The 24,319-nt window shown below is 47.6% G+C and overlaps 1 protein-coding gene across 1 annotated transcript; it reads right to left on the reverse strand.

Annotated features, from left to right (window-relative positions):
- Positions 1-121: 121 nt before the first annotated feature.
- Positions 122-23,821, reverse strand: LOC136450936 (hevamine-A-like). Its single transcript, XM_066451636.1, has 2 exons — positions 23,147-23,821; positions 122-376 (listed from the first exon to the last, which is right to left on the reverse strand). Exons 1-2 carry the CDS (start codon positions 23,819-23,821, stop codon positions 140-142), a joined length of 912 nt encoding a protein of 303 aa, XP_066307733.1. The 3' UTR covers positions 122-139.
- Between the last annotated feature and the right edge of the window lie 498 nt (positions 23,822-24,319).

Genomic DNA, 24,319 nt, shown 5'->3' on the forward strand with positions numbered 1-24,319 from the left:
GGGTAATAGAAATATTTTTATTCAATGGAATTTCGTGTGCACACATATAGACTATGCCAAACTATATGAAGTAGTACTGACAATACATCACAACTCTCTCACACGCTCATATTCAGAGTGGAAACATGCAGATATGAGATCAGACGGAGTTCTTGATGGCCGAGCTGTATCCATCCTGGTCATCGTAGAACTTGGACCACAGCATGACTCCTCCGTAGTTGGTGGAGTTCTTGAGCGCGGGAAGCACCTGCGCCTTGAGGCTCCCCACTGGTATGAACCCACTCCCTGCAGCATCTGGTGCAGCCGGCAGGCCAAGAAAGATGTACTTAGCTGTGATCCCTGTTGTCCACTGGTTCCAGGAATTGACGAGGTTGGCCTGATATACACAATGGATCACCTAGACATAGATCTATCGATTACAACCTTATATATGGGATAAAACTTCCTAGAACGTGATCTAGAGAGAGAGAAATGGAGGTGAGATGTCACCGACTATCTGCGGGCTTGGAGGAAGAGCTTGATGTAGCTATGGCGAAAGTGATGCGGTCCGGGTCGGCGGTGTCGCAGTGATGGTGTTGAGGTCAGTCGTAGTGTAGTGGTGGTGCAGAGGCGGCGCTGAAGACGGCCCATGGAGCTTCCCGTCACTGGCTGCGCCTCTCACTAAATCGGATTGGGTTTGTCGGTGGGTGTGGTGGTTCACGGTGGACCTCGCATTGAGAGCCGTCGGCCTCCACCTCTCTTTATAGCGCTGTGCGACGGGGGTTCATCAACCATGTAGGGTTGGACGGCCCTGATCAGGGCATGAGGTCAAGGCCCAACTCGACCGTTGGGCTGAGCTGGAGAGATCAACACTAACAATCTCTCCTTGATCTCATCTTATTACTTAAACTTAACTTACTTTATCTTTTTCCTATTCTATCACACATCAGTGCATAGAGCGTGCCTCATCGTCATGATCAGTGCCATTAGATTAACAGCTACAATGCACCTCTCTGTTTTGAAACAGATTTTCAACTAGGCCCTTATTATCCATGAATCATAGGCTTTCTCTTAAACCCATGTCGGCTAAGTGTTCTTTGAACACGTTGGGTGGTAAGTCTTTTATAATCGGATCCATGAGCATCTTTTTTGTACTTATATGCTCAAGACTAATTATATGATTCCGGACTTTGTCTTTCACAACATAATATTTTATGTCAATGTGTTTGGCAGCACCACTTGACTTATTGTTATGAGCATAACATATTGTTGGATTATTATCGCAGTATAACTTGAGTGGCTTATGTATGTCGTCTACCACTTTCAATCTGGCCATGAACTTCTTAAGCCAATTCACCTGCCCTATGGCCTCATAATACGCTACAAAGTCAGCATACATCGTAGACGATGTAGTGACGGTTTGTCAGCATACATCGTAGACGATGTAGTGACGGTTTGCTTGGAACTTTTTCATGATATAGCTCCTCCTGCGAGAGTAAATATATATCCTGACGTGGATTTTCTACCATCTTTCGTATAATCTGAATCTGAATACCCCTCTATGTGTAAGGAATCAGATCTTTTGTACGTTAGCATGGGGCCTTTTGTGCCTTGCAAATAACGCAAGACTTTCTTTACTAGTCTCCAGTGTTCTATTACTAGATTACTCTGATATCTGTCAAGTAACCCGGTAACAAACGCTAAGTCAGGGCGTGTACACACTTGAGCTAACTGTAAACTTTCGACAGCTGAAGCATATGGAACCGCTTTCATTTGATCGATCTCATATTGGTTCCTGGGACATTGAAATTCCCTAAATCTATCGTCCTTGACTATGGGAGCAGGTGAAGGCTTACAATTTTGCATACTGTATTTCTTTAGAACCTTTTCTAAGTATGCCTTTTGTGATAATCCTAAAATCCCCTTTTTTCTATCTCGGTGAATCTCTATTCCTAGAACGAACGAAGCTTCACCGAGATCCTTCATATCAAAATTCGAGGACAAGAACTTCTTCATTTCTAGTAGTAGATTAACACCACTACTAGCGAGTAAGATGTCATCCACATACAAGATTAGGAAAATGTATTTCTTATTCTTAAACTTTGCATAAACGCAATTGTCCTCTATATTTTCTTGAAACCCAAACTTCCTTATTGTACTATCAAACTTTAAATACCGTTGTCTTGATGCTTGTTTTAATCCGTAAATGGATTTCTTCAGGCGACATCCCATACGTTCTTTTCCTTCCACAACAAAACCTTTTGGTTGTGCCATGTAAGCATTTTCCTCCAAATCCCCATTTAGGAACGTCGTCTTTACATTCATCTGATATAATTCTAAATCGTAATGTGCTACAAGCGCCATTATAATTCTAAAAGAATCCTTACATAAGACTGGAGAAAATGTCTCATTGTAATCTATGCCTTCTCTTTGCGTGAAGCATTTCGCCACAAGTCGCGCTTGAAACCTTTCTATATTTCCTTCGGAGTCATATTTAGTTTTGTAGACCCATTTACAGCCTACTGTCTTGACTCCTTTAGGAATTGTTTCTAAGTTCTAAACACCATTGGTATTCATTGATCTTATTTCATCTTGCATGGCTTCAAGCCACTTTGATGAGTGAGCACTTTTCATGGCTTCTTCAAATGAGGTGGGATTACCCTCCATTTGAGATTCTTCACATTCATAGACTTCGTAGTCATCAGGAATGGTTGGTTTTCTGACTCTTTGAGACTTTCTAGGGGCCTCGTTAGTTGATGCTTGTTCTAGATGAGGCTGTTGTTGCTCTTCCTCATGTGTGACAACGAGTTCTACAGGATCTTGAAGGACAGGTTTCTCATGTTCATTCATTGTCGCCACGGGAGAACTAACAATAGGTGTTGTTACTACAGTGTCTTGCACTGTTGGTTCAGCAACAACAGGTAGCGTGAAGAATGGCTCCTAAACCATCGGAGTAGGCACATATACCCGCTTCTCCTATAGGTTAATTTCTCGCACTACCATGCTCCCCCTGACCATATCATCCTCCAAGAACACAGCGTGTCTCATTTCTACAAACTTCGTATGTCTGTCAGGACAATAGAAGCGATAACCTTTTGACTTTTTTGGATAGCCAATGAAATGGCAACTGACTGTCTTAGAGTCTAGCTTTCCTATGTTTGGGTTAAAGACTTTAGCCTCAGCTGGACAGCCCCACACACGTAAATAGTTAAGTGAGGGTTCCTTTCCTGTCCACAACTCATATGGTGTTTTGGGCATCGACTTGCTTGACACTCGATTAATAATATGAATGGCGATTTTTAACGCCTTCATCAATAAACTTATCGGTAGAGTAGATTAACTTATCATACTTCTCACCATATCCATTAAGGTACGGTTGTGTTTTTCAGCTACTCCATTTTGCTGAGGCTCACCCGATGTAGAATAATGGGCAACTATGTCATTTTCCTGTAAGAACTTTGTAAAAGGTCCAGGAATTTGGCCATATGGGGTGTCGACCGTAGTACTCCCCCCATGGTCGGATCTTGTTATCTTAATCTTTAAGTTGTGCTGATTTTCTACTTCAGCCTTAAATATCTTAAATTTATCCAATGCTTCTGATCTTTCCTTAATTGGATAAATATAGCCATAACAAGAATAATCATCTGTGAATGTTATAAATGAATCATAACCATCAACACTCTTCACAAGAAAATGACCACAGATGTCTGCGTGAATTATTTCTAAAATTCCTGTGCTTCGTTTGTCATCTTTCTTTATTTTCTTAACATAGTTTCCTTTTATGCAATCAATGTATTGTTCTAAATCTAAAAATTCTAATGGTGGAAGAATTGATTTCTTAATCAATCACTCTATTCCCCCCTCGAAATATGGCCTAAACGATGGTGCCATAATTTAGATGATACATCATGAACTCTCTTCTGCTTATTTCTTGCATTCATAGACGATGAGGCATTCTCATTCTCAGTGCTCACAATATTCACATTATCAGAAAGTGATAACAAATAAAGCTTGTCTTGTCGGAAGGCAAGACCAATGTGGCGGAACCACCTAATCTAATGCCTCCCAGGAGTACTCGTCTTCCATTAGACACTAAGCACCCAAAGGAGAACATTAAATTACTCGGTTCCGTCGGGCACACCCCAGGGGAGAACCCGAAAATCCACATTTTTGCCATTAGGTTCACAAATGAGGGAATAAAGCTTACATCATTCTTAACCATTTCTTACATAACTTTTAATACAACATCAGAGTATAATATTTATTAATATAACAGCGGAATGAAATCATATTATCAGAGTTATGAATAATTTAATTGAACAATGGAATATAAACATGTGATCAGAATTACAGCGGAAATGAATAGCTAATTATGACATAATGAAGTATTGATATATAAACTACGACAACAGATTATGAAACTTTTATTTATAAAAGCATTTGGTGAGAGTTATAAATAAACTACGATCGCAGCGTAAAGGAATCCTCGCTGAGCCCACCAGGAGGTATCCACACACAAGGGTCAGCTCTAGCATCCACCTATCATCTGCAACAGGGGGAATAAAACCCTGAGTACTCAATTGTACTCAACAAGACTTACCCGACAGGAGGAAAGAAAAGACTCTAAGGATATGCAAGACTATCTGGCTTGTGGGTTTATTGTATTTGTAGGAAGCATTACTAAGCGTGAGTCCTTATATTCGATTTTTATTTACAGCCGCATTGGTTCATTAACTAACCATTCTATGTAAGCACCTGTGCTACTTTCAAGCAGGTGGTAAGCAATCAGATTTCCTTTTTCTATCTTTCATCTTCGGTTCTTACTACGATGCTAGGCATGAAACAAGCCATACCGGATTGCTCGGCGATTTGCGAATCAATGCCCCCAGCTGGGTACCCCGAAAACACACGCCTCGCTTGTACCCAAGGCACAAGCAGGACCAACCCATCACTCTCCTGTCCCGGGTGTTTAGGTCCCCGTCCAAACTTGGACTCCAAGCCCCCACCCCTGAGTCCCGGACTCAGTGTGGTGCAAGGACCTCCACCATCCTCGCCTCCAATCAGTCGGTCCGGAAAGAGCCGGATCCGCGACAAGAGAGCAACAAGTCTTCCAAGCGCCCATACCCAAGTATGTGCTCGGGATAATAAGTCTGTGAATTGCCTCGATGGCTTATGCAACGACCGGTCCTTAACCGACATAGACAGAGAAAACAGTGTAACCAAGCCATGCCCCGTGTCCACGGCGACACAACTTCTTACACCCACCAATACCCAAACTATATCCCTACCCGGTCACCATTTTTTCTTTCCACTATTTATATTTTCCAAGTGATAATAATATAGTAATATATTTCCTATCTCTCGCGAGTGACAGGCAATCACTCGACTTCTACCGGAGTCCTATAGCATAGCATTCTACATGATCCTGTCATACTAGCACTGTTCGCCTAAACGGTCGTTTAGCCCGTTTAAACACCGTGTAAACGCTACACGGTGGTGCGCCGTTTCTGTTTAATCACCCGTTTACCCCGTTTAATTGGCCGTTTACCCCGTTTAATGGGACGTTTTGCCCGAATAATGACTAAACGGTAGGTGACCGACTCTTTACCATTTAGCGTTTAGGAAAACACTGCATACTAGTATGACTCATAGGATAAAGATATATATATATATATATGCAAGTGGGTTTCAATCAACTCCTTAAAACTTAATGCACAAATATAATTTAAACTGCAGAAAAGTAGGTGTTATGCACCGGGGCTTGCCTGGGTAAGATATATTTTAAAAGTTAGTATCTGCATCATCAGATCATCCACCATCAACTGAATAGGAATCCCATTGCATCATCTCCTGGAGAGAATACCACTACACCATCTTCGGATTCCCAATCATCCTTCAATTGCTCCGTTGATCCATCATCGTACCTATATGATATGCATTGATGCAAATGCTGAGATGTAAATAATCGACGACAGCCGAAACACTTCGAACCCCGATCACACCTCACAAACTAACGAGATAACTCTAACGCTGGTCTACGTATCCATATTGTCGAATAAGGTGTTATTTCCCAACCATTATTTTAGTTATATAAACCCAAGTTGTTTCTTTATTCTATTCTATCAATTAAATCTTTATTCGCAATAGGACATCATTATCTATTTAGCAAACTAATTATTCCGGAGCTACAAAAATTACAGTGAATACCTAATATTGCTAGGAGCCTATTGTACAAATTTCAGATTCAACAATATTACCAATTTATCAGGGAAATTCCTACAAGTTTATATTTTACAATATTAAGCACCTTAACTTAATTATAGAGCTTCCTAGAATATTATCAAACTATGTGAACCAAATATACTAACAGGTAGATCATGATTTTTGAAACTAAACAAAATTGGTTTGGCATTTTTATGATTTTTCTACTATTTATTTTGAATTTCCAAGCATGCAGCTGGTTATTAAAATTGCAAAACACCAAAAAAGAAAGCTAAAACTCCTTGGGCCCGAAATGGCCTAGCTCGGCCTAGCCCAGCGAGCAAGCAGCCCAGGCGGGGCGGTCGTGCAGCGCGAGCGGCCCAGGCGGGGGGCGGCACACAGCCCAGCGGGGACCGACGGTCCACAGACGCACAGCCTAGGCGCGGCACCAACCGGCCCAGGCGGGGCAGCACAGGACCAGCCTAGCGCGGCGCAGCGGTCCAACGGACGCGCAGCCCAGGCGGGGCAGGTGGCGCGGCACAAATGTGAAATGGTCCCTGAACTTTCCTTAAATTATGACAAGGTCCAACTACTATTTAGTACACCCACTAACAAGTTCATTTACCCCCCTGGCGTCCACCTAAATAATGTTTTCTCACCTTCTCTTTCTCCCCAATTGCAGAACACGGAGCAGAGCCATCGGCCGGCGGCGAAATCCGGCCGTGCGCTCGTCGACGACGGTGGGGAGGTGGCCTCATGGCTTGCCCGATGCCGGGTGCACCCGCCGGAGAACGCGGCTCGGCCTGAGCTAGAGCGCGGAGCTCCGGCCACGTGCATCGCGCTCGAGACCGAGCGGTTCCGCGGTGAGGGCGATTGTGGGCAACGCGGGCCCAAGAGCGCTTGCTAGGGGAACCATCGAGCGGGGATGCAGTGGTGGCATAGCCTGGCAGGGCGTTGTAGTGGCACGGACGTTGGAGACGCGGCGCGGGAGAGGGCCGGCACTGGTGGAGTCGGTGGCGACGCAGCGAGGAGGCAAAGCTGCGGCACGAGCATGGCGTGCGCCGATGCAGCAGAGGCAAGCAGAGTGAGGGAGTCGCACGTGGGCTCGGAGGTGAGGCGGTGGAGTTGCGGCACAGGAACAGAAGCGGTAGGGACGCCGGCTCGTGGGGCGCTGCGGCTCGGTGCGTGGAGGAGCAGCAGGTCCACGCGTGGGAGGAAGAGGAGGGCGGCGCTGCAGACATGGGGCAGCAGTCCTGAGCGGCCGAGGGGCGCTCGCGCGCAGTGGCCTGGCAGCGGCGCTGCAGCGGCCACGACGAGGCGGTGGTGCGGGGCAACGTGGCTGCTGTGGGGCGCGAGGAGCTCGGGTGCACATGGCTGGCGCGACCACTACAACGAGAGGCACGCGGACCAGTGGGGGAGGAGAAGGGGTTCGGAAGGGCAGCGCCCTGGGCTTCAGTGCGGATGGCGCGGGGCAGGCGCTCCAGGCACGGAAGGGGGCGGCTCATCGGCGGGGCTAGCTGTGGCAGAACCGCCTAATCTAGCCTCACAGGAGTGCTCGTCTTCCATTAGACACTAAGCACTCGAGGGAGAACACTAGATTACTCGGTTCCGTCGGACACACCCTAGGGGAGAACCCGAAAATCCACATTTTTGCCACTAGGATCACAAATGAGAGAATAAAGCGTACATCATTCGTAACCATTTCTTACATCGCTTTTAATACAACATCAGAGTATAATATTTATTAATATAACAGCGGAATGAAATCATATTATCAAAGTTATAAACAATTTAATTTAACAGCGGAATAAAAACATGTGAACAGAGTTACAGTGGAAATAAACATCTATTAATGACATGATGAATTATTGATATATAGCAACTATGACAACATATTGTAAAACTTTCTTTTATAAAAGCGTTTAGTGAGAGTTATAAATAAAGACTACGATCGCAGCGTAAAGGAATCCTCACTGAGCCCACTAGGAGGTATCCACACACAAAGGTCAGCTCTAGCATCCACCTAGCACCTGCAACAGGGAGAATAAAACCCTGAGTACTCAATTATACTCAGCAAGACTTACCCGACAGGAGAAAAGAAAAGACTCCAAGAATATGCAAAGCTATCTGGTTTGTGGGTTGCATTTGTAGAAAGCATTACTAAGCGTGCGTCCTTATATTCGGTTCTTTATTAATAGCTGTATTGGTTCATTAACTAACCATTCTATGTAAGCACCTGTGCTACTTTCAAGCAAGTGGTAAGCAATCAGATTTCCTTTTGTTCATCTTTCATCTTTCATCTTCAGTTCTTACTACGATGCTAAACCGTAGACAAGCCGTACCGGATAGCCCGGCGATTCGCGAATCAATGCCCCTAGCTAGGTACCCCGAAAACACACACCCCGCTTGTACCCCAGGCACAAGCAGGACCGACCCATCACTCTCCTGTCCCAGGTGTCCAGGTCCCCATGCAAACTGGGACTCCAAGCCCCCGCCCCTGAGTCCCGGACTCAGTGCGGTGCAAGGACCTCCTCCACAAAAAAACAAACCCTAACAGTCGGTCCGGAAAGAGCCGGATCCGCGACAAGAGAGCAACAAGTCTTCCAAGCGCCCATACACAAGTATGTGCTCGGGATAATAAGTCTGTAACCTGCCTAGAGTCATGCACGATCGGTCCTTAATCGACCAGATAGGGAGAAACGGTGTAACCAAGCTATGACCCGCCTCCGCGGTGACACAACTTCTTACACCCACCAATACCTAAATCATATCCCTGTCCGGTCACCATTTTCCTTTCCACCATTTTATATATTCCAAGTGATAATCATATAGTAACATATTTCCTATATCTCGCAAATGACAGGCAATCACTCGACTTCTACCGGAGTCCTGTAGCATAGCAATCTACACGATCCTGTCATACTAGTAAGACTCATAGGGTAAAGATATATATGCAAGTGGTCTCATTCAACTCCTTAAAACTTAATGCACAAATATAATTTAAACTGCAGAAAGTAGGGGTTATGCACCGGAGCTTGCCTGGGTAAGATATATTAAAAGTTAGTATCTGCATCTTTAGATCATCCACCATCAACTGGATAGAAGGCCCCTTGCATCATCTTCGGATTCCCAATCATCCTTCGATCAATCCATTGATCCATTATCGTACCTATATGATATGCATGCGATGCAATGCAAAGATGTAATTAATCAACTGCAATCGTGACTCGTAAAATACGACGTACGCATCTCGAGCTAATGGGCTAGTTCTAACGATGACCATACTTAGGCTACATATACACGTTGTCCGATAAGGTGTTATTTCCCAACAATTAGTTTAGTTATATAAACCAACGGTGTTTCTTTATTTTATCCTATCGATTTAATCATTATTCGAAATTAGACATCAATATCTAATTAGCAACTAGTTATTCCGGAGCTACAAAAATTACGGTGAGTAACTACTACTGCTAGGAGTCTACTATACAAATTTCAGATTCAACAATATTACCAATTTACCATACCAATTCCTACAAGTTCACCTTTTAGTAATATTAGTATTAATTATCTCTAATTAATTATATAGCTTACTAAGAACATTATCCACTATGTGAACAAATCATACTAGCAGGTAGATCACGATTTTAGGAGACTACAAAACTGGTTTGGCATTTTTATGATTTTCTACACTTCATTCTCAATTTTTGAAAGGCACTAAATTAACAAAAACTAAAACAACGCAACAAGACCAGGCCCGGGCGGCCAACTCGGCCCGCAGGCGCGTGGCGGCCCAGCAGCTGGAATGGCCGGTCCACGCGGACGTGGCTACGCGCGCAGCGGCTGGCCCAGCGAGACACGGTGGCCTAGACGCACAGGCTTCTGGCCGGCCCAACAGCACGGACAAACGTGGCCCAGCGCGCGACAGTGGCGTGAACGGCCCAGGTGCGCAGTGGCGCGGCCCAAGCGCCAGCAGCGGCCTAGCCAGGCAAGAGCAGGCCGGCCAGACGGCCCACAACGGAGGCCGGCGGACCAACCAGCCAGCCCAACTAGCAATCCCCGAATGTGCAGGCGTTTTTGCAAAAATGACCCTACTGTTACCTCTATTCAACTCCAGATCCCTGAACACTATTTAAATAGGTCACGTATTTGCGTAAAGAACCTTGTATAAATTTACGTCTTGGATTCATACCCTTCTTCATCCTCAGAGCAGAACACCGGCAGGGGAAATACGTCCGCCGACCGATGGATGGCTCGTCGCCGGCGGTGTAGTGGCGGGGCGGCGCGGGGGGGTGAGGCGGTGGCGCTGGACCACGGCCGCGGGTGGCACCTCGCCCCTTCGCGATGCACAGCAGCCGGCTGTAGCCAGCCAGCCCGGCGCACGGCGGCCGGCTTCGCGCGACACGGTGTCAACGGAGGAGGCGCGGGCGAATCAGCCGGCGATGCGCGGCCTTGGCAGGAGCTGCGGCTCGAGCATGGTGCACGGCAGCACGGCACGACGACGCCTGGCTCGGGCGACGACGGTGATGGGGCTTCGGCTTCGGCGCTGCTCAGCGGCCACGCCCTGGCCAAACGCGATGACATCCAGGAGGTTCACCACCGGCTGCATGAGGATGAACGCCATCATGAGCGAGCGAGTCCGGCTTGCTCCTGATAGACGGTCTCTACTAACACACGGCCGAGCTGCTAGTCTAGCTGGGTACTGCTGGTGAGCCTCAAGAAGGCAGAGGAAAAAGAAGGGGAAAAGAAACAAGTTTGGCTCAGGCCTGGTAGAGGCAGACACTTCAAGTAAAGCAGGCATCAGTAGGCCGGAGGTGACTGGTACGACTTGTCTGGTAGAGAGAATAGTAGAGCAAGGAAAAGCAGTGATAGGAGACAAGCAAGGTCAGGGACAGTGCTGCTACTACTGGTACTCAGTACTAGCTGACATGACGAGTCTGTTCACGCGGAGTGGATGAGTTAAGTTTTTCATGTCTGTAGTTTGGAATCAAGTTTAATTAACTTCGTATTAATATTAATTGATTGATTCAATTGTCCAAAGTCCACACTTAGTCACTTTGACGTCGTCCTTCCTTGGACACTAAGCTATAAATAGTGAAGGTAGTCCGAGGTAGGGATGTGGGAATTCGTGAATTGGAGCTTTGCTCTGGTGGTATGCGGTGCCTGTGCGTGTGTACCTGTTCAGCTCTGTGTCTGTTGCCGACGCTGTGTGCGTTTACTTGAAGTATGGGGCTCTGAGTTGCTTGTCGTCAATATATATATATATATATATATAACGGTTTACTACTTCAGTCAAATCGTAACGTCTAGGCATAGGAAAAATTTCAGTAAGGCTCGAATTTAAATTTGATTCAAACGCTATATATGCATATCGTTCTATTTATTAATGGGTTTTATTTTATTTATACAAGTTGCTTTTCATGCTTAATCTAACGGGACAAACCGTTCGCTAGAATCGTCGTTCGACATTCTCAATTATTTCTACGCAATGCGTAATTTAACTCAAGTGTTTATTCGAGTCCACGAAACTAAGTCACACAGGATTCGCTTATCGCCTCCAGTCCGTTTTAAATTAAAAATCCGAGGAACTTGTTTTGAAAATTTTTCTTAGGCCTAAATCGCGGTGCTAAATAAGCTCGTAACACCAGGGGTGTTACACTGGCCGCACGGTGGTGCGGCACGACGACGACGAAGAAGGCGCCTGGGAGGAGCAGCGCGCTCGGCGCGGACAGGGCGAGGGGCTGCGACTGCGGAGCTGGAATGGCGGCATGGCCATGGCACAGCAAGGTCATGGCGGTAGCAGCTTAGCGGCTGAGGAAAGGGGAGGGGGGAGCAGGGCGGTGCTTGCGCTCGCGCGTGGAAAGACGGGCACGGACAACGCAGCCATGGCAGGAGCGCTGCGGTGAGGGCGAGCTGAAGAATGAGCGGATTGGGATGCACGGGGCAAAGAAAAAGAAAGAGAGAGAGAGAGAGGAGCAAGAGGACACGTGCGTATGAGGCAATAGCGCCAGCAGGCCACGGCTTGGAAAATCAATCGGAGACAGAGACAGACAGAGCAGAGAAGGACAGGGAGGATTTGGCCTGGCCCAAGGTGGCCGGCAGAGTGTGTCGGTTGGCACAGACCGCTCCAAAGAGGTGTGCCAGCGCGCGGTCAACTGCAACAGCGACGTGGCCAGCAACGCGACGACGTCGAGAACAGGCGAGGTAGACGGGTCGAGTAGCAAGGACGAGTTCCAGTACGTTACGAAGGGACTTCGGGATATTTTTGAGATAACCCCGCCACGTCAAACCAACCTACGAACTACACCAAGCCAAGGTACTCGCCGGGAATCATCAAGATATACAAAAACATGGATAATTTGTTTTATCATTATATGTGGGTTTAAAACTTTAAAACACGAGAGCTTGGTTAAATAATTTCTTTTAGGCCCTAATCAAGGTGCTAAGCGAGATCATAACACCAGGGGTGTTACAACCAACCCCCCTTAAAAAGAATCTCGTCCCGAGATTCGAAGCAAGAACCAGAAGAGGGAAAACACGATTACATTTCATAGATCAGGGATTACACGAAAGTTTACACGACTTCGAATACTAAACCACACGGGGATCTAGGGATACATGGTTAAGAGCAACTTGGTACAACCGAGACCTACTCCAGCAGTCGAGATAGACAAGGACAATGGAGAAACAACAAGAAGATGATTATCCAAAACATGGCGTAGCATCAACAGATCCAGAAACAGTCGACTGAGAAATAAAACATCGTGAACCCTAAGATTAACTACCCAAAAGGGAACTTGAACTTCCTCGATGAATCAGATCCTTTCTTCTTCTCAGATTACACCATCACCTCAGACTGACGAACCTAGCTTCACACTGTCGACTAGATTTCGTAGCTCTACTCCGGATGCGAGGGAATGGGATGAAGAAGAAGAGCAAGGACCAATGGTATCTTATATAGGCAAATGGAGGTGGGGCGCAACACATCGGAAGCGGATGCGGCGGGGATGGAATACACAGATGGTGCACGCTGTGGAGATAAGGTCGGAGACATGGTGCGCTTTCGGCGCGAGCGGCGGAGGGGGAAATAAGGAGAGTAGTGGGAGGTTCGCTCGACGAGGCAGGCATGTGGGCGGTCGTGTCACCAAAAGAAGAAAGAAAGGAGAGGGAAGGGGGGGTCTGGTACGAGGGACGCGACGTGAGAGTCGAGAGCCGACCGGATGCTGGGGAAAAGGAGAAACGCACTGTGCAGAAAGACGGCGAGCACTGCACGATGCCGCGACCACACGAAAATGTGGTGATAAGGGCTCGATATAGACAGCATTCGTAGGGCACGCATTGAAATGACCCAGCATGCATAGCGCGGTCAACTAAGCACAGGGCTTGGGACATGACATCCACTCAGACTTTTCTATTACTCCCAACTACTCGAGGCTAACTTTCCTTACTCGACCACATCCGTCTTTCAAGTAGACTAAGACCATGTCATACTTTCTTCCTCCAAAACCACCTCCTCTTGCTTACCTTGCGAGAACACTATGTCATCAACCCGTTGTGGATTTCCCACTTGAACACTCGAATATTTCCAAGGAGAAAATTTTTAAAATAAAATGGTACGGCGGCGTAACTTGGTAAAGGTACTTGGTTAATAACCTCGATACCAGCACGTGCTGAGCAGCGTCACATGTGGTAGCTGTTCCACAGGGAGCCCTTGGTTTCATCGTGGCACCATAAGCTTTTAACCAGGCAACTACTACCAATTTACACGCTATGAAAGCAGTGGGGTCATAGACCACAGAGTAAGGGGGTATTGCAAAGGAAGATTCAAACAACAAAGGTTCCCTTCACAACAAGGGACATGGAATTCAAATCCAAAGGTGGATTTGTTTTAAAGAGATTCAAGTATTCTGCTAGGACATCCACAATTAGTTGATATAGGGTCCAATATTATCCATTCACGACTGATTTGCTGATATCTGAATGGCAACTTCTCTTGCAACCCGCTTAATATCGCCCTTGAAAACTTCAAGCACGTCTAACAAAACTTAAGGTAGATGAACGCAATAAACACAGCGAACTAAATACAATGCATGTTCCAATGGTCTTATATAGGTACATCATACAGGCATTCAGGCTCCCATTCACGATACAGCATTCACCTTCCCTACTGGTGGACGATCTCAACAACTACGGACCAACAACAATGGCAAGAATACAATACCAGACGACAGTGACGAAAAACACTACTACTACGGGTACAGCATCCCAAGGCAACTAATCTACATCTTCTCGGGGCAACGGCTGAGTGAGAGGGACCAAGGGCTCTTCTTCTGACACTTCCGAGGGTGGTGGTGCTGGCGGTGCTGCAACACCAGTTCTTCTTCTCCCTGGCGGGTGGATAGGGATCCCTTTCAAGATCGGGGCATCCTGCCTATCAACAGCTAGCATCCTCCGCCTGGCCCTAGTGAATAGACAGGCCTCACCCAGCTGATGGACATGCTGGTCTTCAGCCTCCTTCAAAGCTTCCTCCATGGTAGCCTCCCAGCTCTCAGTAGCTGCAGCGCTGGCATGCGCTTTGGCGAGCTGCACCTGGAGCATCCGGTTGAAGATCTCGGCTTCATCGACGCGTCGAAGGCACGCCCCTAGCTCCAGGGCTTGCCAGTCATACTGCTCATCCAGAGTGAGCAGGTACGTGGTCAAGTGCACCACGGTTGGACTGTCCTCTTATGCATCTCGCCCTTGCAAGGCCTCCATGCGAGCCTTCCATGCCCATCGATTCTTATCCAAAGGTGGAAAGAACCGCATGGGGGTATGGGCAATGGGCTCCTCATAGATCTGGCAAAGGCACCGCAAGGCTTTGGGGGCCACAACCTGGTAGGTGTCGACGAAGCGAAACCCAATTATGGTCACACTTCAGGCTTCAGTGAGGTCAGGGAACTCTTCACTCTTCCCGATGTAGACGGTAACCTCACACCGCTCGATGCCATGCTCCTCATACTCACGGCCCTCATACTTGGGACGATCTTTGACTTCGAGCTTTTGCACGGTGGCATGCAGGATTCTGGGAAAACCCTCAACGTTTAGGCAGTAACTACTAACCCAGGCTCCTACCATCTCTGGCGGTGGTTGCAAAGAAGGCTGAGCGAAAAGCTGGCTCAAGGAAAAGCTAAGCGAGCTAAAGTGCGCCGAGTGGTGATACCAATAGCTAAGCCAGGCTCTACTTATAAAGGCAGAGCGTTCAGTAGTCCTAGCATGGTCCACCAGGGTTCCCGCGCGGGATCACTACGACAAATTGACCAAATTTCGCGTGTTTGAGGTGAACGACGTGCGATGCCATTACTGACTAGTACGACTATAGGGCAAGGGTCCGACAAGAGCGTAGAAAAGGGGTACGGGGAGACGTGGGTCACGATAGGCGTGAACCACAGGCAAACGCAAAACATGCAGTCATAGTGCAAACCTAACTCTGAAACAGGAACGAATCAGTCGTGCACAATACGTCTACAAGCAATACGAGTGCTACAATGCACGACAGGGTATGCATGGATGCACGTCCTATACGTCCTTCCACTGTTGCCAACATATAGGACAACCGTTCTTAGATTTTTAGCACATCGTTCTCTCCCTGTAACTAGGCGATACTATCGGACTATGCTCGAGTCAGTGTACGTGCAGAAAAATTGATTAAGTCTACCTAAGTCAGCAGAGTGCCATCTATCCTGGATACATAACCATAGTAATAGGGCTTACTTATATAACTTCGCATAAAAATGTCCTAACTTTTTGCAAAAAGAGGTGGTCAAATTTTAGTTTAGAAAAGTTTTAGAAGCTTTATTTCCTCATTTGTGCTCTGATACCACCTGTGGCGGAACCGCCTAATCTAATACCTCTCAGGAGTACTCGTCTTCCATTAGACACTAAGCACCCAAAGGAGAACGCTAAATTACTCGGTTCCATCGGGCACACTCCAGGGGAGAACCCGAAAATCCACATTTTTGCCATCAGAATCACAAATGAGAGAATAAAGCTTATATCATTCTTAACCATTTCTTACATCACTTTTAATACAACATCAGAGTATAATAATTATTAATATAACAGCGGAATGAAATCATATTATCAGAGTTATGAATAATTTAATTGAACAATGGAATATAAACATGTGATCAGAATTACAACGGAAATGAATAGTTAATCATGACATGATGAAGTATTGATATATAAACTACGACAACAGATTATGAAACTTTTATTTATAAAAGCATTTGGTGAGAGTTATAAATAAACTACGATCACAGCGTAAAGGAATCCTCGCTGAGCCCACTAGGAGGTATCCACACACAAGGGTCAGCTCTAGTATCCACCTGTCACCTACAATAGGGGGAATAAACCCTGAGTACTCAATTGTACTTAGCAAAACTTACCCGACAGGAGAAAAGAAAAGACTCCAAGGATATGTAAGGCTATCTGGCTTGTGGGTTTATTGCATTTGTAGGTAGCATTACTAAGCGTATGTCCTTATATTCGATTTTTATTTACAGCCGCATTGGTTCATTAACTAACCATTCTATGTAAGCACCTGTGCTACTTTCAAGCAGGTGGTAAGCAATCAGATTTCCTTTTTCCATATTTCATCTTCGGTTCTTACTACGATGCTAGGTATGAAACAAGCCGTACCGGATTGCCCGGCGATTCGCGAATCAATGCCCTAGCTGGGTACCCCGAAAACACACGCCCCGCTTGTACCCAAGGCACAAGCAGGACCAACCCATCACTCTCCTGTTTCGGGTGTCCAGGTCCCCGTCCAAACTTGGACTCCATGCCCCCACCCCTGAGTCCCGGACTCAGTGTGGTGCAAGGACCTCCACCATCCTCGCCTCTAATCAGTCGGTCCGGAAAGAACCAGATCCACGACAAGAGAGCAACAAGTCTTCCAAGCACCCATACCCAAGTATGTGCTCGGGATAATAAGTCTGTGACTTGCCTCGATGGCTTATGCAACGACCGGTCCTTAACCGACACAGATAGGGAAAATAGTGTAACCAAGCCATGCCCGTGTCCACGGCAACACAACTTCTTACACCCACCAATACCCAAACCATATCCCTGCCCGGTCACCATTTTTCCTTTCCACCATTTATATTTTCCAAGTGATAATAATACAGTAATATATTTCCTATCTCTCGCGAGTGATAGGCAATCACTCGACTTCTACCGGAGTCCTGTAGCATAGCATTCTACACGATCCTGTCATACTAGTAAGACTCATAGGATATATATATATATATATATATATATATATATATGCAAGTGGGTTTCAATCAATATATATATATATATATGCAAGTGGGTTTCAATCAACTCCTTAAAACTTAATGCACAAATATAATTTAAACTGCAGAAAAGTAGGTGTTTGCACCGGGCCTTGCCTGGGTAAGATATATTTTAAAAGTTAGTATCTGCATCTTCAGATCATCCACCATCAACTGAATAGGAAGCCCATTGCATCATCTCCTAGAGAGAATACCACTACACCATCTTTGGATTCCCAATCGTCCTTCAATTGATCCGTTAATCCATCATCGTACCTATATGATATGCATTGATGCAAATGCCGAGATGTAAATAATCGACAACAGCCGAAACACTTTGAACCCCGATCATGCCTCACAAACTAACGAGATAACTCTAACGCTGGTCTACGTATCCATATTGTCGAATAAGACGTTATTTCTCAACCATTGTTTTAGTTATATAAACCCAAGTTGTTTCTTTATTCTATTCTATCAATTAAATCTGTATTCGTAATAGGACATCATTATCTATTTAGCAAACTAATTATTCTGGAGCTACAAAAATTACAGCGAATACCTAATATTGCTAGGAGCCTACTAGACAAATTTCAGATTCAACAATATTACCAATTTATCAGGGAAATTCCTACAAGTTTATATTTTACAATATTAAGCACCTTAACTTAATTATAGAGCTTCCCAGAATATTATCAAACTATGTGAACCAAATATACTAACAGGTAGATCATGATTTTTGAAACTAAACAAAATTGGTTTGGCATTTTTATGATTTTTCTACTATTTATTTTGAATTTCTAAGCATGCAGCCGGTTATTAAAATTGCAAAACACCAAAAAAGAAAGCTAAAACTCCTTGGGCCCGAAATGGCCCAGCTCGGCCTAGCCCAGCGAGCAAGCAGCCCAGGCGGGGCGGTCGTGCAGCGCGAGCGGCCCAGCCGCGGCGGCCACAGGCCGGCCCAGGCGGGGGCGGCACACGGCCCAGCGGGGACCGACGGTCCGTAGACGCGCGGCCCAGGCATGGCACCAGCTGGCCCAGGCGGGGCGGCATAGGACCAACCCAGCGTGGCGCAGCGGTCCAGCGGACGCGTGGCCCAGGCGGGCCAGGTGGCGCGGCACAAATACGAAATGGTCCTTGAACTTTCCTTAAATTACGACAAGGTCCAACTACTATTTAGTACACCCACTGACAAGTTCATTGACCCCCCTGGCGTCCACCTAAATCATGTTTTCTCACCTTCTCTTTCTCCCCAATTGCAGAACATGGAGCAGAGCCACCGGCCGGCGGCGAAATCTAGTCGCGCACTCGTCGATGATGGTGGGGAGGTGGCCTCATGGCTTGCCCGATGCCGGGTGCACCCACTGGAGAACATGGCTCGGCCCGAGCTAGAACGCGGAGCTTCGGCCACGTGCGTCGTGCTCGAGACCGAGCGGTTCTGCGGTGAGGGCGATTGCGGGCAACACGGGCCCAAGAGCGCTTGCCAAGGGAACCATCGGGCGAGGATGCAGTGGTGGCACGACCTGGCAGGGCATTGTAGTGGCGCAGACGTCGGAGACGCGGCGCGGGAGAGGGCCGGCACTGGCGGAGTTGATGGCGACGCAGCGAGGAGGCAGAGCTGTGACTCAAGCATGGCGTGCGCCGGTGCAATAGAGGCAAGCAGAGTGAGGGAGTTGCACACGGGCTCGGAGGTGAGGCGGTGGAGCTGCGGCGCGGGAACAAAAGTGGCAGGGACGCCGGCGCGTGGGGCGCTATGGCTCGGCGCGTGGAGGAGCAGCAGGTCCGCGTGGGGGAGGAAGAGGAGGGTGGCGCTGTAGACATGGGGCAGCAGTCTCGAGTGGCCGAGGGGCGCTCGCATGCAGTGGCCTGGCAGCGGCGCTGTAGCGGTCACGGCGAGGCGGTGGTACGGGGCAACGCGGCTGCTGCGGGGCGTGAGGAGCTCGGGCGCACATGGCGGGCGTGGCCACTACACTGAGAGACACGTAGACCAGTGGGGGAGGAGAAGGGGTTTGGAAGGGCAGCGCCGTGGGCTTCAGTGCGGACGGTGCGGGAAAGGCGCTCTAGGCGCGGAAGGGGGCGGCTCATCGGTGGGGCTGGCCGCGCGGTGGTGCGGCACGACGACAACGACGACGAAGAAGGTGCCTGGGAGGAGCAGTGCGCTCAGCGTGGACGGGGCGAGGCGCTGCGGCTGCAGAGCTAGAATGGCGGCACGGCCATGGCGCAGCAAGGTCATGGCGGTAGCAGCTTAGCGGCAGAGGAAAAGGGAGGGAGGAGCAGGGTGGTGCTTGCGCTCTCGTGGGGAAAGACGGGCACCGACGGCACAGCCATGGCAGGAGCACTGCGGTGAGGGCGAGCTAAAGAACAAGCGGATTGGGACGCACGGGGCAAAGAAAAAGAAAGAGAGAGAGAGAGGAGCAAGAGGACACGAGCGTACGAGGCAACAGCGCCAGCAGGCCATGGCTTGGAAAATCAATCCAAGACAGAGACAGACAGAGCAGATAAGGACGGGGAGGATTTGGCCTGGCCCAAGGTGGCCGGTAGAGCGTGTCGGTTGGCACGGACCGCTCCAAAGAGGTGTGCCAGCGTGCGGTCAACTGCAACAGCGACGCGGCCGGCAACGCGACGATGTCGAGAATAGGCGAGGTAGACGGGTCGAGTAGCAAGGACGAGTTCCAGTACGTTACGAAGGGACTTTGGGATATTTTTGAGATAACCCCGCCACGTCAAACTAACCTACGAACTACACCAAGCCAAGGTACTCGCCGGAAATCATCAAGCTATACAAAAACATGGATAATTTATTTTATCATTATATGTGGATTTAAAACTTTAAAACACGAGAGCTTGGTTAAATAATTTCTTTTAGGCCCTAATCAAGGTGCTAAGCGAGATTGTAACACCAGGGGTGTTACAACCAACACACTTATTATTAAATACAATCTAACATTTGCCATTACCAAAATGGCAATCATATCCATCATCGTCTAGACATGAAACACTTATCAAATTTCTACGCAAAGAGGATACATAAAAGGACATCTGAAAGTTAAAGTACAAAACCATCATCTAATTCTAGAGAGAGATCTCCAATGGCTTCAACTTCAGCTTCAACTCCATTTGCCACTTTAATTCTTCTTTCTCCTCTTTGCAGGGTCCTCCTCGTATGGAATCCCTCTCTTCAAAAGGCTCTTCATGAAATCTGGACGGTCCTTCTAGTAATATCCATGCTTCTTGCACCATTTGCATTGATCCTTGTCAACTTGGATATTGTTGTTCTTCTGATGGTGATCATTCTGAGGGGCTTTCCCTTGAGGTTTGGCATTCTTGTTAAAGTTCTTCTTTTTATAGTCCTTCACATGGTTAGCAGAGTCACCATGTGAGCTTTTAAGCCTCTCCTCTTCTTGCACACATATGGCAATGAGCTTCTCAATGTCCCATTTATCGAGGCTGCATGTTGTAATTAACAACAAAAGTTTCATACTCTTTAGGTAAAGAAGCAAAAATTAAATGAATCAGGAACTCATCTTTGAGTCCCAAATCCATTGGCTTGAGCTTGGATGCCGTGTTGCTCATCTTCAATATGTGCTCTCTTATCCCTCCACCAGAGTATTTCTCATTGAATAATTTCTTGATTAGGGTGCTTGCATAAGCCTTTGAAGAGCTAGTAAACTGGCTCTCCACTTTCTTGAGATACTCGGTGGCGGTGTCATAATCTAGGATTGATCCCCTTATTACATCTGAAATAGTGAACTTAGCCACCATCATGCACTTGCGGTTTGAAATGTCCCACTTCTTACGATCAAGATCATATTTCATTCTCACTTCTGTATGATCTCGCTGCCGAGCAGTGAAATCAGCATTCATTTCATTCTTTGCCCTCACCGGGTCCACTAGCTCAGTAGGACACGGAGAGGTAAGTGCTAGGTCATTCTCGGACAGCGCAAGTGCCAACTCATACTTCTCTCACCATACGTGATAGTTGCCCCCTTCAAGAGGCGGAATGTGAGAGATGAATGCCATAGGGTTGAGTCCTGAAAATATCATCAGAGAAAGTGAGAAAACATGACATAATAATTGCATGTCGTAATTTAACGTTGGTCAAAATTAAAATATACAATATGCTTCTACATTAATTCTACATCACCGTTGGCCAGAATTAGAACTAATGTATGAAAAAACTCATGAATAATTTTTTTATAATATTGCTATTACCAACGTTGGTCAGAAAAATAACAATATCATAATTTACTGAATACTATAACTACTCTTCAAAATTAAATCCTCCCGTTGGTTCGAATTTAATTAGAAGATAATAAACATCAACTTTGCAGCGGAAACATGAAAAAATAATCTTAAAATGATATTATCAGAAGCATTTCATTAGTACTTATCTACTCTCTGAACAAATTTTCCCGTTGGTTCAAATTTGAGTAGAGATGAAACATCTAAACTTAACAAATGCATCAAAATGTGCTTCTGAAAAGGAATAAAACAAATCAGAGAAGGTACCGTGCATCCGGCCCGAGGCCCATCGCGCGTTGTGCGTTGCCGCAGCCCAGCCGCGCGCACCGCCCTCCCCGTGCCCAGGCCACAACCTTGGCCTGGGCCGGGATATCTCATTCCCGCCTAGGCCGTATTTGGCCCAGAGCTTTGCTTACCGTTGGATCTGGATCGATGGTTGTTCGCGCACTTCGGCAAAACAAAATCGTGCCGTAGCTAGCCCCCTAACCCTAGCTCATTTCTCCCCTCTCTTTCTCTCAGCGCAAAGCAAGGCAGCGACGGCCACCCGCAGCGCAGCCGGAGGAAGAACGCCGACGCCGCTTTAGGCCCCCTCGACGGCGCGCGCGTTCGCCCGAGGGTGAACATGCCGTCGTCGAGCGGGCTTGTAGTGGCGCCCTCGGCCAGGGCTCACGCGCACGGCGATGAGCGCGGCTCGGTCATCTTCCCATGTGCCGGCGATGCGGTGGCGGGTACTTCTTCCCACGCTCGACGGTGTCAACGGCGGCGAGGAAGATAAGGTAGGTTCCTCCCCCTTTTCGTCCTTTCCCCTTCTAGGGTTAGGGTTAGTCTATTTCTGCTCGATTAGAACCAATCAATTCATCTCCTTCTACTTGCTAAAAAAACAAACTACCTCGATCTAGATCTACACGCTAGATTAGGCTAACTGATACCGATTATAGATATAGTGGATCACCTAGACATAGATCTAGCGGGTACAACCTTACATATGGGATAAAACTTCCTAGAACATGATCTAGAGAGAGAGAGAGGAAGGGAGATGAGATGCCACCGACCATCCACGGGCTTGGACGAAGAGCTCGATGTAGCCATGGCGAAAGTGACGCGGTCCGAGTCAGCGGTGTCGCGGTGATGGTGTTGAGGTCAGTTGCAGTGCAGTGGTGGCGCAGAGGCGACGGTGAAGACGCCAGTGGAGCTTCCCGTTGCTGGTTGCGCCCCTCACTAGATCGGATTGGGTTATCGGTGGGTGTGGTGGCTCACGGTGGACCTCGTACTGAGAGTTGTCGGCCTCCACCTCTCTTTATAGCGTAGTGCGACGGGAGCCCACCAACCATGTAGGGTTGGGCGCCCCCGATCAGGGCCCGAGGTCAAGGCCCAACTCGATCGTTGGGCCGAGCTAGAGGGATCAACACTAACATGGCCATGCTTCCCGATGTGTTTTGGCAAGGTGGGTTGTTGTAGAACTGAACCCAGACATAGTCGAAGAGGCATGTCTGAAGGGCTTTATCGACCCACTGTTTAGGGAAAGGACACTGCGGCGCCGCTGACAGGTAGACCTCCTTGCCCTTGGCGTTGGTAGCGTCGGACTTGAGGTATGCCGCAAGGGCTCCATAGTAGTCTGGGTTTCCTCCCTCGATGTTGAAGTCGACGCCGTCGAGCACGGCATCGCCAAGCGGCCTCTTGTCGGAGTGCCCACCGAGGAAATTATTCCAGATGTACTGGGCAAGCTTGAAGGCGTCTTGCTTGGAGTTGAGGGAGTAGCCTCCAGCGCCACCGCTGATGGAGAGCATGACCTTGACACCCTTGGACTGGCAGGAGTTGATGTCTGCGGTGAGGTCTGTGCAGGCGTTGGAGTAGGGGTCGCAGTGACCCGCGAGGTTCAGCTGCGGCTTCTGCCCCGAGCCGAAGCTGCAGAGGAAGTCAATGTAGACAAAGGCATAGTTGCCAGTGGCGCAGGTGTCGGCGAGGGTGCCCTCGTTGCCGTTCTGGCCCCAGTAGATGGCAATGCTGCCGCCATGGCTCCCGGGTAGAGCCGAGGATACAAGGAAGACAATGAAGAGGCAGGCAAGGGAGGAGGATGAAGCGTAAGTTGCCATTCTTGCTATAGCTTGAGCTCGATCGAACCCTTTGTGCTGTTGTTGTGCTTGTGCATGCGCCGCTGCTGATTGATTTATATATACAATACAATGGGACTTGGAGTGATGATTGTTTTTTAGTGGAGACGTGCCTCGTGGATCGACGAATGTCGCTGTCAAGTTAACTCCCTCAACTCAACGCCTACGTAGTTTGGTTTGGTTTGGTTGGTCCTAGTTTAACCATGGTCCCTCTGTCGCCACGATACGTTGCTGTTTCTTGGCATTTTTTTGATTGTCTCAACCTTTGATACAAGTTGTAGTATCTGAACACACACTAAATCACAACACGACACCATACGCACGCACACCTAGATCTACGACCTATATTCAGGTCAACTAGAACACGGCTAATAGATATGTCAGTTGTACTCTATCCGTATGAGGCATCCACCGTGCTGAAAATAATTGGGAAAAAACTCCAGTGAGAGACGTGAGAGGCAAGCCTCGAACTCAACCGGC

This window comes from Miscanthus floridulus, chromosome 1 (assembly GCF_019320115.1).
Source record: "Miscanthus floridulus cultivar M001 chromosome 1, ASM1932011v1, whole genome shotgun sequence".
In the NCBI taxonomy this organism is placed as follows: Eukaryota; Viridiplantae; Streptophyta; class Magnoliopsida; order Poales; family Poaceae; genus Miscanthus; species Miscanthus floridulus.